The sequence below is a fragment of the Neofelis nebulosa genome, chromosome 1 (assembly GCF_028018385.1).
Source record: "Neofelis nebulosa isolate mNeoNeb1 chromosome 1, mNeoNeb1.pri, whole genome shotgun sequence".
NCBI classification, from domain to species: domain Eukaryota; kingdom Metazoa; phylum Chordata; class Mammalia; order Carnivora; family Felidae; genus Neofelis; species Neofelis nebulosa.
The window spans coordinates 30191861-30208371 of NC_080782.1; the positions used below are offsets into that span (position 1 = coordinate 30191861).

The 16511-nt window shown below is 36.4% G+C and overlaps 1 protein-coding gene across 10 annotated transcripts in view; it reads right to left on the reverse strand.

Moving 5' to 3' along the window:
* Positions 1 to 16511, reverse strand: part of CPLANE1 (ciliogenesis and planar polarity effector complex subunit 1) — a 139051-nt gene that overhangs the window by 107966 nt on the left and 14574 nt on the right. For all 10 annotated transcript variants that reach the window (XR_009258178.1, XM_058717773.1, XM_058717803.1 and 7 more), the window contains exons 5-14: positions 15960 to 16189; positions 10880 to 10986; positions 8550 to 8706; positions 8009 to 8112; positions 6540 to 6722; positions 3217 to 3466; positions 2888 to 3043; positions 1955 to 2724; positions 1206 to 1414; positions 925 to 1005 (exon numbers count right to left, since the gene is read on the reverse strand). Coding sequence is in view for 9 of the 10 variants with exons in the window: in XM_058717773.1 (XP_058573756.1) it covers positions 925 to 1005; positions 1206 to 1414; positions 1955 to 2724; positions 2888 to 3043; positions 3217 to 3466; positions 6540 to 6722; positions 8009 to 8112; positions 8550 to 8706; positions 10880 to 10986; positions 15960 to 16189 (2247 nt within the window). In the remaining variant the exon portion in view is untranslated. The remainder of the gene's footprint in view (positions 1 to 924; positions 1006 to 1205; positions 1415 to 1954; positions 2725 to 2887; positions 3044 to 3216; positions 3467 to 6539; positions 6723 to 8008; positions 8113 to 8549; positions 8707 to 10879; positions 10987 to 15959; positions 16190 to 16511) is intronic.

Genomic DNA, 16511 nt, shown 5'->3' on the forward strand with positions numbered 1-16511 from the left:
TTTGTTAAACCATTACCACTGCTTTAACTGACCAATTTATACTCAATTTTAAATGCCAAGTCCAGGTTTTCCCCAGACCAATGCTTACGCTCCAGCTTCAGATTGTGGGAAATGTTCTTCTGTGCTTCTCCAGCATGTACCATACAACATAACAAGAGGAGTGCTAGTTGTTTATGTAATCTCTCTTCCATATTGTGGGCAATTTGTTGTTTATTCCTAGTGCCTAATACAGTACTAGGGACACAGCAGGACCTCAATAAATACTGGTTAAATAGGTGAATGAATGAAATATACAAAGCCACAGCAGTCAGAAAATAACTTTAATAATTGGCCAAACCTGACCATGTCGTCGTTACGGTCATGGCTAGTTCCCAGGTTGCTAGCTGAGAACTTCTGTCATCCTAGTCACATCCTCAATATCATGAAAGCTATCACTAGTTTCTAGAATCTACATCTTTATAGTCTCATCAAAAACCCCATGAAGACCAAACTTAACCTAACAATAAGTATAACTCAAGGGAAATTCTTGAAGTTGAATTACCTAAGGGCAGAGAGCCTTAGCTTTGTGTTTCTCTAAGTCTGTAAAAAAGGTGGTAAATGCCCAACAAAACATTATTTTATTTAGTATCTAAAGCTCATTTTTCCCATTAATAATCAATCACAGATTCCATCACTAAGCAAAAAAAAGGACAAAAGGAGCCTTACCTATAGATAACAGAAAAAACTCCTCATGCTACAAATTCCAAGACCAAAAATAATTTTAAAAGCATTTCTGACACTAAAGATGCCTACCATACGTATTCCATTTGAGCATTAAAAAATTGTGAGCACTCCGAAATCTGGAATTATTTTTAAGCTCTACAGCATGTCAAAATACATTCCTACCAATATTATGACAACTATTGTTTTTTAACACTACCCTACCTTTCTCTTGAGTTTCTTGTAGAGCTTTCTTCCACATTAGGACAGATTTTTCATATGATCCTAACAGGAAACACTCTTCACCTACAAAGTTTTTAACCAACAATCAGTCACAGTTAATGAAATTACTTTATAAAAATTTACTTCATTTTAAAATTCAGTAAATAAAGCTCAGCCAGAAACTATTTTGAAAAACAAATAATTGAAACTAATTAATAAAACAGAAGCCCAGTTACCTATATTGCTTATTCACAGAGTTAAAAAAATGTTTGTAAATTACTGACCATCGATAGATTTAAGTTCTAACGCCTGGTTCAAGCGAATTCCAGCAGTCTGTAAGTTAGCCTGTATGTGACATAGCAGAGCCTTGACAGTAGATGCTTCCTGTGTCATCTTTTCAGTTAACTGTCTGTCACCATCAGGAAGTCTTTGATTTAACTGTGTTTGATACCATAAAGTTTTGTTGTACAACACTCTCCAGAGAACAGCCAATCTGCACACAAAATTAAGTAATCATCAAGACCAAATTTCAGACTAGGAATAAAAATATGTACAGCCTCCTACTTAGTCTTATTATTTCTGCCTGTATTCTTCACTGAAACAATAATATATATACAAACTGATCAGATTTAAATATAGCACAAAGTCCACTGATCAAAAAAAGTATAATACATTTTTTAAATCTTCATAAATATTCATGGTCATTCTTCTATAGTGCTTACCTAAACCAAAATCTTTCAATACTTGGGCATGTATCATGCCTGCCCAAGACTAATATGTCTGTTGAATAACATTTGACTTAAATATAAAAATCTATTAATGCTGACTGGTAAGGGATACAGAGTTTCTTTTTGGGATTATAGAAACATTCTGGAATTGGTGCTAAGAGTTCTACACCCTTGTGACTATACTAAAAATCAATGAATTTTACACTTTAAAATGGTGAATTTTACAGCATGAGAATTATATCTCAACTTTCCAAAAAGGAAAACATCTATAATGTTAATGGTACCCTAACATAAAGTAATTATACCTGTGTCCTGGTTGTTGAGCAAGATTTACTACTTGAGGATGAACCTTGAAAGATGAACTCCAAGACCAGTTTTCCTGAGAACCACTACCTTGAAACATTCGAAAAATGGGTACCACCAATTTGTCTTGATTTGCTGTTCTACTTCCATCAACTGACGTTGAAATAACTTCAGGTTGAAGAATATATATGCCATTTAAATAAGCAGCTACCATTTTGAGTAAATGAAAACAAGCCAAAAGCTTCTCTGAAAATAACTGACCCTGCTGTTGTTGAATCAGCAAAAGCTTTATAGTATTTGAGGTCAGCTTTACCAAATGTCCCACATCTTGTTTGTATCTCATATCCCAATACTGGATTGACAAACACTGATGAAAAAGTTGAAAGATACAAAGTACCCATGTATTATGTCTTGTGCTCTCGCTTGAAAAAGGATCAAGTTTGGGGAAAGGACATCTTATAAATTGAAGAATGTAGAAAAAATGAGTGATACAAACTACTGTGTAATTTAACATTAAATTTTTTTCTGTTACATTTTTTGAAATTCCTATAGTCCATGCTGCAAGGAGATTCTTCTGGACAGAATGCAGTTCTGTAATGGTTCTGTCTGTCTCCTCTGTATTATCCTCTGCATGTATTGTATCAAACATAGATGCAAATTCCAATCTTCCCTCCTTGACATTACTAAACAATGGATCCTTTTTTTGGTTCCAAAGTGAGAATAAGTTGTTTGGAAAGTGTTTGCCTTCATTAGTTTCTTCTGCTTCAAAATCCTAAAACATGAGTGAAGAAAATCATGCTTAATTTAATATCTTATAAGTAAAATCACTGGTGTCCTCAAATTTCTCTCCCTTGAACAAGAGAAAAATAAAATATGTTTCTTGGAATAAAGTCAATATGTAACTGTTCAAAGTAAATAAAAGACCTACTAAGTACCTGAAAATCTTCTGCTTTTTCATTTAAGTTCATTGTTTCTTCTGCCTGTAAGAATCTGGGGACAGTAGAATCAGCTACACTTTTATTCCCTTGGTGTTTTAACAGGCTAGACCTTAGGGAATCCAGTGATCGCAAGTTCAGTCCTTTGCCCTTTGGCTGTAGAAGAAAAGATAAAAGACACCCAAGAGCAAAATGTTACCTGTAATTCTATCACAAGCAATTAAAAATTCTATAGACAACTATATACAATCCAAGCACATTACTATCAGTATGGTTTTAGATCTGAAAAGACAAGCCAACTTTTACCAGCAATACCAAAAGCACTATACCTTAGACAATACCATACTTTGGTACATTTTCTCAAGCCTCTGGGTTGAATCAAGTAGAAGGGATCTCATGAGCACTGATGGAGAGAGGTTATCAAGAAATCGAAGGGTTGTGACCATGTATCCATCAGAAATAATGAGGTAGGGTAATCTTGAGTGTGCTTTGATAGAAAATCTCTGTCTCATAGGGTCACTATCAGAAGCTGTTGAATCTACAGAATTATTTGAATCTTGAAATGTAAACTGCTGTGGTCTAGCAAACAAACACAAAATTGAAGAATTAGTAAAAGAAAAATCTTAAAGGAAACAATCAGATTATTCCAAAGAAAAGCAACACAACAATCAAAAGCTACAGAATGATAAAACAGCCAGTTAAACACACTAACATTAAATTGTATATATCTGTAAGGAAGACATAAGTGATTAAATAAAATGTAGGTTTATGTGTTTGTTTTTTAATTTTTTTTTTTTTAACATTTTATTTATTTTTGATAGAGGGAGAGACAGAGCATGAACAGGGGAGGGTCAGAGAGAGGGAGACACAGAATCTGAAACAGGCTCTGGGCTCTGAGCTGTCAGCACAGAGCCCGACGCGGGGCTCAAACTCATGGACCGCGAGATCATGACCTGAGCCGAGGTCGGCCGCTTAACCGACTGAGCCACCCACGTGCCCCGGCTTATGTGTTTTTTAAATATTCCCTGAATTGTGGCATTTACTGTATTTTGTTTTTAGTTTTATACAAACTATTTCAGAAAAGAATTCAGGCAGTTCATATACAAACTATTTCAGAAAAGAATTAAGGCAGTTCAGTTTTACTATTACAGAGAATTAAGTAATTAACCTTCTTTCTTACTATATATTTAAATATACTTATAAGAATATGAGTTATGAATACACAATTAAGTAATATTAAATAATCAGAATCAGGTACACCACCATAACAGTAAGTACATTTACGAAGAAAGTCAAATTTAATCTTCAGCTGATAAAATTTTACCCACTACTATCTTCTCCAAATGTCTTTCTCAGTTTTTTCTTTCTCCTCCTTAATAACAGGTGTATTCATTACAGACATTTTTCTAAATTTATTTTTTTAATAATAAATATGTATCACTTATATAATCAGAAAAAGTAATCCATTTTAAAAGGCCCTAAACTGGGGGCACCTGGTGGCTCAGCCGGTTAATTAAGCATCTGACTTCAGCTCAGGTCGTGACCTCACAGTTAGTGAGTTTGAGCCCCACATCAGGCTCTGTGCTGACGGCTTGGAGCCTGGAGCTGCTTCGGATTCTCTGTCTCCCTCTCTCTGCCCCTCCCTTCCCGACACTTGACTCTATTTCTCTCAAAAAAAAAAAATAATAAATAAGCATTAAAAAAATTTTTTTAAGTCCTAAATTGGGGTGCCTGGGTGGCTCAGTGGTTAAGCATCTGTCCCTTGGTTTTGGCTCAGGTCATGATCTCATAGTTCATGGGTTGGAGTCTCACATCGGGTTCTGTGCCCATGTAGCGGAGCCTGCTTGGGATTTTCTCTCTTCCTCTCTCTCTGCCCCTCCCCTGCTCATGTTCTCTCTCTCAAAATAAATACACTGTTTTTTTTTTTTAAAAAGGTCCTAAATTAGTTTGTTGTTTTTTTTCATGCAGACTCCACGCCCAGTGCAGAGCCCAACTCTGGGCTTAAAATCACAACCCTGAGATCAAGACCTGAGCCAAGACCAAGAGTCGGATGCCTAACGGACTGAGCCACCCAGGAGTTCCCTAAATTAAAGAAGACTATGAGGGGGGTGCCTGGGTGGCTCAGTCCGTTAAGCATCCGACTTCCACTCAGGTCATGATCTCGTTGTCGGTGAGTTCCAGTCGGCACTGGGCTCTGTGTTGACAGCTCAGAGCCTGGAGCCTGCTTCAGATTCTGTATCTCCTTCTCAGTCCCTCCCCCACTTGCTCGCACATGCACGCACACGCGCTCTCTCGCTCTCTCTCACAAAAGTAAATAAACATTAAAAAATTTTTTTAAATAAATAAGAATATGAGGACATTCAAGTCAATTATAAATTGGACCATAAAGAAATTAGGAAAAAAAAATACTTTCACTGCAGGAAGTGTCAATTTTTTTTAAAAGATCTTACTGTTAAGTAATCCCTACACCCAAAGTGGGGCTCCAACTCACAACCCCAAGATCAAGAGTCACATGCTCTTCCAACTGAGCCAGCCAGGTTCCCCAACAAATTCTTCACTTATAATTTTCCAGTGCTAAAAATTAAGCATCACTTTTTGCTACAAATAATCAAGGACAATCCCTCAATCTTCTTTCTGTGAAGCAATAGCAATGGAGTGATTTCAAAATCCTTTTCCAATGTTTTTGTTTTGTAAATACCTATGTGTATATGTCAGGTCATATCTAATACTAACATCAATAACAAAAATATTTACTAAGCACTTATGTCAGAATTGTGCTTATTTATAACCATTTATTATTTTACTTCATTCCCTCAACCCTAAGAGACAAATATAGTCATTTTCACTTCCCAGTAAAAGAAAAAGAGCTTAAGGTATAACTTACCCAAAGTCATACAACTAATAAGTAGAAGAATGAAGATTTAAATTTTGATCTGACTCCAAAGCCAAACCGCTACCCCATCCCACAATTAAAAATTAAAACATGGCTAAATTCTAAATTCTTCTATCCATTTCCAACAACTTTTCCCCTTCTTCCCTTTGGGGGAAAAAAACAGGTAAATCCATGTGCCAAGTTAATTTTGAGTTACTCATTTATTTAAGTGGCCTTCTTTTAAATTTTTTTTTTCAACGTTTTTTATTTATTTTTGGGACAGAGAGAGACAGAGCATGAACGGGGGAGGGGCAGAGAGAGAGGGAGACACAGAATCGGAAACAGGCTCCAGGCTCCGAGCCATCAGCCCAGAGCCTGACGCGGGGCTCGAACTCACGGACCGCGAGATCGTGACCTGGCTGAAGTCGGACGCTTAACCGACTGCGCCACCCAGGCGCCCCAAGTGGCCTTCTTTTAAAGAAACAATAAAAGACATATCACACTTCTTTGAATTTTACATAAAAGAAGACAAATGTTTCAGTGCTATTGAATATTTAAATAACTTATACTTACATAGTCACAATGTCATATTTTCACCAGGATTTAGCAACAAAAAGAAATAGAAGAAAACTATAAATAAGAAACAGATATTGAAAAGACAGACTCAAAGAGAGCAAAAGACAACTCGAAAGATGAAATTATTTTTTAAAAATACACAATAAAGTAATACCAAAAGAGAAAACCTTCTACAAACAAATTAAAATAATTCAAATGTCTCACCTATATGTTATGAGTGGGTGAAAAGGAATAAATTCTGCTGGCCCAAATTCTATAGAGCAACCAAATGTAATTAATGTTACCAATTCACCTTGACAGGTCAATAAAACCAGGGAGCCACGTTTTAACATACAAGCCAGAAAAAGACTATCATGAGTCCAGCTGATATCACCTACCCAGTAGGACCTAGAAAAAGCAAGACAGTATGTTTAGAAAGGACTCTCTACAATGTCTTTGACAATTTAAAATGGCCAAGCAGAGTTGGAACACTTCAAAAAATAAGGAGGAAAGAATGAATAGTAGCAAACTGCCACATACATTTCGTGTATTTTACTTCCCAGAAAAAAGGTAAGGAAAAAAAGGAGTTTGCTCATCAACATCTACTCCATAAAACATACAAACTAGAAATTCACGTAGACACATAAGCAAATGATAAGATGAAAATATTCCCTAAAAGAGTTAAGCTTTTTAGTCACTCACATTTTAATTAGAACAACTTTAATTCTATTGGTGTCTACAACTCAAATCTACTGATAGATTTAAAGGTCAATCAATACCATGCCTGTCCTCTCTCTGCAGCTTGCTAGAGGTTCCATGCAGCAGCAGACTCCCTCTTCCCAAAATCATCCTTACAGCTCCTTAACTATCTAGTAATATTAATCTTTCATGGAGACAAAAAGGAGCTCCTTATGTAAATAATGACGTACACTCTAAGTGAAAGAGACCACTGCACTGAGACCAGCAATTCATTCATTTTTTTTCTTTTTCTTTCTTTCTTTCTTTCTTTTTTCTTTTCTTTCTTTCTTTCTCTTATTGAAGTATAGTCAAGACACAATGTTACATTAATTTCAGGTGTAAGAATGAGTAATACCTTCAGAAAAGAACTTTTGGGTGGGGAAAGAAAATGAAGAGGCAAGACTAGATAGATCTGAAAACTTTGGAAATTCAGAGAACAGCAAAGAAAAATGTTCAGAAAATGAAATTAGGAAGTCCAAGAGGAAACCTTCCTACTCTATAATCCCAAATAGATCCTGGTAGAGGCTCTTGTGCTATCAAAAATCCTGATTATTGCTATTAACCCACATGCAGAGCATGCCAACTTTGTTTAAAAAGCTATAAACACCTCAGCCACCCCAAGTATATAATGATCTTCCCAGTCCAGGTTTTCTCATTTCAGTCTCTAATTAAGCCCAATATCCCCTATCCAGTTATGATTCTACTCCTCCTGAGATAACACAGAAAAAAATAAAAGAGAAAAGAAAATATGTTCAGGTATCTTCCACCCTACCAGATCCTTCCTTAAGATAAGATTTTCCTTCATATAGCAATTAATCAAGCACAAATGCTGAAAGTAAGCTGCATTATCTACCTAAATATCTACTTAGATATCTTTTGTATTATCAGAGCCTTAAACTTATTAAACTATTAGAAGAGAAAATAAAAATGCTATGCAGAAACACAAGAGTTCATACCTGATAAGTGTAGGTGGAACCACAGGATTCTTATTACTACACCCTCTCAGGCTACCACTGAGAGTAACAAAATTCAATGTGTTTATAAACAATACCTGAGTTGCCTAGAAAGCAAAAAAAAAAAAAAAAAAAAGGCAAAAAAACATTAAAATTATTTTACTTTAATCATTACTTATAATTCTAGAGACCTAGAGACCTATTATTATATTAATAAACTATCTTGGAAGTCTTTCCCAACTGGCAAAACAATACTGAAAACTGAAACTCCTCACTCTTTTATACTATATTTTAAGGACATCAGTTACCACTTTGCCCTTCTTCCTTTTTGTTACCCTCTTTTCACTTCTGAAGGCCAAGTTTTGAAATTATAGCTTCTGGATAAAATAACTTTATGTTAAAGTTAAACTGGATCAGAAAACACCAATATAATGTTAAACTGGATCAGAAAACACCAATATAAAGAACATAAAGTAGTATTACAAAACAACTCCAAATTGAACTCTTTCATAGGTTACTTTCAAGACAGATTACATATACTGACCTTTGGGTCTTTCTGATTAAGAGTTACTGCCAGAGTAATGCCATCTCTTGAAAAGGCAGAAATTAGAGCTCCTCTTGACTTTACCGATTCACATTTGGGAATTAGATGGCACAGAAGGCAGTCTTGTTGTGCCCAATGAACATGGTATGGCAACGATCTAAGTAAGTAATGAAATAATTGAAAATAGGAAATATAGTAACTTTTAATATTTAGCTCATCATAAAAAACTTAAGAGTCCAATTCCTATACGTGCATGAATATTAGAGGCCCTCTTAGCAACTGCTCAGAATTTTCATCCACGCCACAAAAGAGCAGTTGCCAGTTAAACAGGTTCAGTATCAGCATTTTGTTAGTAATGGCATGTTCCATAGTCAACCCCAAATGCATCTGTTTTGACAAAAGATTTAGATGACACATATTATACATCACTGTAAACATTTTCACAGAAATTAAATAGAGAAGAATGGATTTTTAAAATAGTGGCAATGTTCTGGGGTACATGGATGGCTCATTCAGGAGAGCGTGTGACTCTTGATCTTGGGTTTATAAGTTCAAGTCCCATGTTAGATGTAGAGATTACTTAAAAATAAAATCTTAACTGGCTCAGTCAGTTAAGCATCTGACCCTTGATTTCTGCTCAGGTCATGATCTAAAGGTTCTGGGATTCTCTCTCCCTCTCTCTCTCTGCCCCTTCCTCTCTCTCCCTCAAAATAAATAAACTTAAAATAAAATAAAATAAAATATTTAAAAAATAAAAATAACATAGTGGCAATGTTCTATATTTGCTATATGGTTACACACATGTATATTTATTAGAGTCCAACTCATTATACACCTAATATATAAAGTACTAGAGCATAAGAAAATTAAGAAAATTTTAAAAATCACACTATTTTACTAAATCTTACTGAAGCATGATATGCTTTTTTTAAAAATTTATTTATTTAGAGAGAGTGCAAGCTCACAAGTGGGGGAGGGGCAGAGAGAGAGGGAGAGAGAATCCCAAGTCGGCTCCACACTGTAAGTGCAGAGCCCGAAGCAGGGCTCGAACTCATGAACCATGAAATCATGACCTGAGCCAAAGTTGAGAGTCCAAAGCTTAACTGATTAAGAAACCCAGGTGCCCAGGCATGATATGCTTTTAATGCACTATGTATTTTATTGGGCTTTGTAGTATATATAAAACTATTTCTAGTTTAAAAAGTATGTGAGATGGGGCGCCTGGGTGGCGCAGTCGGTTAAGCGTCCGACTTCAACCAGGTCACGATCTCGCGGTCCGTGAGTTCAAGCCCCGCGTCAGGCTCTGGGCTGGCGGCTCAGAGCCTGGAGCCTGTTTCCGATTCTGTGTCTCCCTCTCTCTCTGCCCCTTCCCCCGTTCATGCTCTGTCTCTCTCTGTCCCAAAAATAAATAAACGTTGAAAAAAAAAAAAATAAAAAAAAATAAAATAAAATAAAAAGTATGTGAGCAAGGGTGCCTAGGTGGCTCAGTTGGTTGACTGTCCGACTTTGGCTCAGGTCATGATCTCACAGTTCATAAGTTTGAGCCCTACATTAGGCTCTGTGCTGACAGCTCAGAGCCTGGAGCCCACTTCAGATTCTGTCTCCCTCTCTCTCTCTGCCCCTCCCCTGCTCACACACTCTCTGTCTCTCTCTCTCAAAAATAAATAAACATTAAAAAAAACAAAAAAAACTATGTGAGCAAGTCTCCTGGGTGGCTCAGTCAGTTAAGCATCTGACTCTTGATTTTGACTCAGGTCATGATCTCACAGTTCATGAGATCAAGTCCCGAGTTGGACTCTGCACTGACAGTGCAGAGCCTGCTTGGGATTCTCTCTCTCTCCCTCTGCCCTTCCCCCACTCATGTGCACACATTCTTGCTCTCAAAATAAACATTTAAATAAAAAATAATAAAAAGTACTTGAGTAGTTAAAAGGTACAGTAGTAAATTCGAGCTATATCCTTTTTAAAATTCAATTATTTCCCAAAATACCTATCTCTATAATTTTAATACAAGCAAGACCATAGCCTGTCTTACCTTTTACATGTTCTTAATTCCATGAAAGGAAATAAAAATGAGAAAAACCTTGCAGAACCTGCTTCTGATCCTCTGTTCCCTCCCTCTCTGCCCCTCCCCCTGCTTGTTCTAAAAATAAACAAAACATTAAAATGAAAACTAAAATAACAACAGTACTTATGGGAAGAATAGATCTGTAAGGTCTCAAAAGTTCAAATTTGCATTTCATTTAATTAAACTTATGTATTTATGGGTGAAAAAATAATAATATTTTAAAAGGGACAGAAAATAAGGAAAAAGAAAACCTTTATCTCACCTGACAGGTGTAAATACATTCTCATGCCACCGAATTGCTAGAAATGTTAACTTCAGACATTCTCCAGAATAAAAAGTAAATGAACACAAGCAGCAATCTCCAAATAACTGTAGATAAATTTAATAAACTTTAGTATACAATTAATCTGAAAATAAACCAAGATATGTAAAACATATATTCTCATCATAAATAAAATAAATGAAACATACAGAAATCCTGCTTGTATTTTTATTCTTAACATAAGGCTAAAGAATAAGTAATTTATTTCTGAGCCAGGGCATGGACCAAATGGGAAATCAAGGTGCAGCTTATTGGCTTAAGAAAACGTACTGGGGTACCTGGGTGGCTCAGTTAAGCATCCGACTTCAGCTCAGGTCATGATCCCATGGTTTGTTGGCTGGAGCCCCACATCAGGTTCTGTGCTGACAGCTCAGAGCCTGGAGCCTGCTTCAGATTCTGTGTCTTTCCTTCTCCGCCCCTCCCCCACTAACTCACACTCTTTCTCACTCTCTCTCAAAAATAAACATAGTTTTTAAAAATTAAAAAAACACCGCCAATGAAGACAAGAATAGACATTTTTCCAAAGAAGGCACCCAGATGGCTAACAAACACATGAAAAGATGCTCAACATCACTCATCACCAGGGAGATACAAATCAAAACCACAATGAAATACCACCTCACACCTGTCAGAATGTGTTGTAAAATTAACAACACAAAACACAACAGGTGTTGGCGAGGATGCAGAGAAAAGGGCACACTCTTGCACTCTTGGTGGGAATGTAAACTGGCACAGCCACCCCAGAAAACAGTATGGAGGTTGCTCATAAAGTTAAAAATAGAACTATCCTACAACCCAGCATTGCACTAAGTATTTACCCAAAGGATACAAAAATACAGATTCAAAGCGGTACATGCACCCCAATGTTTATAACAGCATTATCAACAATAGCCAAACTATGGAAAGAGTCCAAGTGTCCATCAACTGATGAATGGGTAAATGTGATATATATATAAAACAGAATATTACTCGGTCATCAAAAAGACTGAAATCTTGACATTTTCAATGACTTGGATGGAGCTAGAGTGTATTATGCTAAGCAAAATAAGTCAGTCTGAGAAAGACAAGTACCATATGATTTCACTCATATGTGGAATTTAAGAAACAAAACAGATGAGGGGCACCTGGGTGGCTCAGTTGGTTGGGCATCCGACTTCAGCTCAGGTCATGATCTTGTGGTTGATGAGTTTGAGCCCCACATTGGGCTCTGTGTTGACAGCTCAGAGCCTAGAGCCTACTTCCGATTCTGTGTCTCCCTCTCTCTCTGCCCCCTCCCCTGGGTCATGCTGTCTCTCCCTCAAAAAATAAACATTAAAAAAAAAAAAAAAAAAAAAAAACTAAACAGATGAACATATGGGAGGGGGAAAAAAAAGAAAAAAAGAGGGAAACAAGCCATAAGAGACTCTTAAGATAGGGAACTGAAGGTTGATGGAGGGAGGTGGGTGGGGTGTGGGCTAAATGGGGAATGGGTTTTGAGAGGGCACTGGTTATGAACACTGGGTGTTGTATGTAAATGATAAGTCACTGAATTCTACTCCTGAAACCAGTATTGCACTATATATTAACTAGATTTAAATAGAAATTTGAAAAAAATTAATAAAAATTAAGGGCGCCTGAGTGGCTCAGTCAGTTAAGCAAGCATCCAACTCTTAGTTTCAGCTCAGGTCATGATCTCACGGTTTGTGGGTTTGAGCCCCACATTGGGCTCTGCACTGAGCTCACAGCCTGCTTAGGATTGTCTCTCTCTGCTCCTTCCCCACATGCATGCTTGCTCTCTCTCTGAAAATAAATAAATAAACTTTAAAAAATTAAATTAAAAAAGGAAGAAAACACTGTAATTTACTGTGGCTGAAACTGGATTCTTATAATTTTTTTTCTCTTATTTTATAGTTATTTATTATCTAAATTAGGGCACTACCCCCAGGGGTGGGAAGAAGATAAAGGAAAAAAAAATTTCAAAATGCAATTTCTAACAGTGGACTAGCTAATAAAATGTTGGTCCATACATATAAAGAGTGCATGCAGCTATTGATAATGTTTTTTAGTTAATGAATGTGTTCTTTCCTGGTAATTAAATGGCTTAATTATCACCAATTCTAGCTTTTTAAATTATAAAACTAGTTATATTTTAAAAATGGAGAAAAAGTACAGAATCACACTTGTAAATACAGAGAACAAACTGATGTTTGCCAGAGGGGAGTAGGGTGCAGGGCAGGGGCGTGGACAAAATGGGTGAAGGGGAGTGGGAGATACAGGCTTCTAGTTATGTAACAAATAAGTCATGGGAATAAAAGGTACAACAGAGGGTATACAATCAATGGCATAATAGTTTTGATGGTGATAGATGGTGGCTACACTTGTGGAAAGCACAGCATAACATAAAGAGTTCATGAATCATCATGTTGTATACCTGAAACTAATGTTACATTGTGTCTCAACTATACTGAAATTAAAAAATAAATAAAAATTGGGGCATCTGGGTGGCTCAGTCAGTTAGGCATCCGACTCTTTGATTTCAGCTCAGGGCATAATCCTAGGGCTGTGCAATCACACTCAGTTTCTACTCTTGAGTGTAGAGCCTGCTGAGGATTCCCTCTCTCTGTCTGCCTCTCCCCCCTGCTCATGCTCTCTAAATAAATAAATAAATAAATAAATAAATAAATAATAAAAACTAGGGAAAATACTAGGAAAAGAGAAAGGAAGCTCTAAGGTCAAACCATTTTTTTTATTCAAGTATAATTAACATACAGTGTTATATTAGTTTCAAGTGTACAGTATAATGATTCAACAATTCTACACATCTCAGTGTTTATCAAGGTAAGTGTGCTCTTAACACCCTTTATCTATTTCATCCACCCCTCACCCACCTCCCCTCTGGCAACCACCAGTTTGTTCTCTGTATTTAAGAGTCTGTTCCTTTTGTCTTTCAGATTCAACATGTAATTTAAGTCATGGTATTTGCCTTTCTCTGATTGGACTTATTTCACTTAGCATTATACCCTCTAGCTCCATCCATGTTGTTGCAAATGGCAAGACCTCATTATTCTTTATCACCGAGTAATTATGACATTTTAAAAATAAACCACATCTTCTTGGGGCGCCTGGGTGGCGCAGTCGGTTAAGCGTCCGACTTCAGCCAGGTCACGATCTCGCGGTCCGTGAGTTCGAGCTCCACGTCAGGCTCTGGGCTGATGGCTCGGAGCCTGGAGCCCGTTTCCGATTCTGTGTCTCCCTCTCTCTCTGCCCCTCCCCCGTTCATGCTCTGTCTCTCTCTGTCCCAAAAAGTAAATTTAAAAAAAAAAAAAAAAAAAAAAAAAAAAGTTGAATAAAAATAAACCACATCTTCTTTATCCATTCATCTATTGATAGACACTGGCTTGCTTCCATATCTTAGCTATTGTATATAATGGTGTAGTAAACATAGGGGTGTATATGTCTTTTCAAATAAGTGTTTTTGTTTTCCTTGGGCAAATACCCAGTAGTAGAATTAGTGGATCATACGGTATTTCTACTTTTAATTTTTTGAGGAACCTCCACACTGTTTTCCAGAGTGGCTGCACCAATTCCCACCAACAGTGCATAAGGGTTCCTTTTTCTCCACATCCTTGCCAAATACTTGTCATTTCTTGTCTTTTTTATTCTAGTCATTCTGACAGGTGTAAGGTGATGTATCTCAGCACTTGATTTGCACTTCCCTGATGATGAGTGATGTTGAGCATCTTTTCATGCATGTTTGTCTTCTTTAGAAAAATAACTATACAGGCCCTCTGCCCATTTTTTAATTGGGTTATTTGTGGTTTTTTGATATTGAGTTGTGTAAGTTCTTTGTATACTTTGGATATTAACCCCTTATTGGATATATTATTTGCAAATATCTTCTCCCATTCAGTAGATTGTCTTTTTGTTTTGTTGATGGTTTCGTCCTGCGCCGTGCAAAAGCTTATCTTTGTCTAGTTCCAATAGTTTAATTTTGCTTTTGTTTCCCTTGCCAGAGGAGATGTATCTAGAAAAATGTTTCTATGGCTGATGTCAAAGAAAGTACTTCCTATGCTTTCTTCCAGAAATTTTATGGCTTCAGGTCTCACATCTAGGTCTTTAATCCATTTCGAGCTTATTTTTGAGTATGGTGTAAGAAAGTGGTCCAGTTTTCCCAACACCATTTGTTGAAGAGACTTTTTCCCCACTGTATATTCTTGCCTCCTTCATCATAGATTCATTGACCATATACAGGTGGGTTTATTTCTGGGCTGTCTATTTTGTTCCATTGAGCTGTATGTCTATTTTTGTGCCAGTACCATACTGTTTTGATTACTAAGCATTGTAGTATAACTTAAAATCTGGAATTGTGGTATCTCCAGCTTTGTCCTTCTTTTTCAAGACTGTTTTGGCTACTTGGGGTCTTTAATGGGTCCATACAAATTGTGGGTTATTTGTTCCAGTTCTTTGAAAAATGTTGGCATTTTGACAGGGGTTGCATTAAATCTATAGACTATGTTGGGTAGTTTGGACATTTTAAAAATATTGGTTCTTCCAGTCCATGAGCATGGAATATCCTTCCATCTGTGACACCCTCAATGTCTCTCGTCAATGTTTTATAGTTTTTAGAGTACAGATTTTTCACCTCCTTGGTTAGGTTTATTCTTAGGTGTTTTATTATTTTTGGTGCAATTATAAATGAAATTATTCTCTTAATCTGCTACATCATTACTAGTGTAGAGAAATACAACAGATTTCTGTATATTCATCTCATATCCTGTGACTTTACTGAATTCATTTGTCAGTTGTAGTGTAGTTTTTTGGTGGAGTTCAAACTATTTTTAATAAACATTTAAAAAAATACGACCAAGAAATGTAAAAATATCTTTTCCACAATAACTTTGCAATTACTGTGACAATTAATGATGATTAAAGATATACAGCAATGCTATCACACACTCTGCTCAACAGCTTCACAAACAGTGCCTGTTCTTACAGTCTGAGATCTCATCTTCTAGAACACCCTGTCTGATTTGGATTTTACCTCATTTTTTATAAAGACAGCATGCACTACAGCTTCTTTATCTTCATTAGAAGGCAAATGAACTGCTTCTTCAGGTATGATCTGGGACCACTGGCCTACCAATGAAGGGCTTTTAGAAGATAAGATATTCTTGAATTCCAAATATTCCCAAAGAAATATGCATCCAGGAGTTATAAGCAGAACTCTTCTCCCATTTTCAGATACATACAAGTACAGTCTCAAAGAGCTTGCTTTAAAAAAAAAAAAAAAAAAAAGCAATTAAACCTGTGAAGTCTGAATTCCTCCCAGAAAGTACATCATTTATCTATCCTGACAATAAGACACCTAAATGATGTTTCATTTCCATTCAGGATAAAACTAAGGCACTACTAATAAATTAAAAGTACAAATAATAATATTACCATGTACTTGTCATGTGATATTAGGAACCCCCTGTTATCAGATATGTTAGGCAAGCCAGACTTTTCTTCAAGATGAATCTAAGTATCACAAATAAATACCATCAGGGTGCCTGAGTGGCTCAGTCAGTTAAATGACCAACTCTTGATTTCA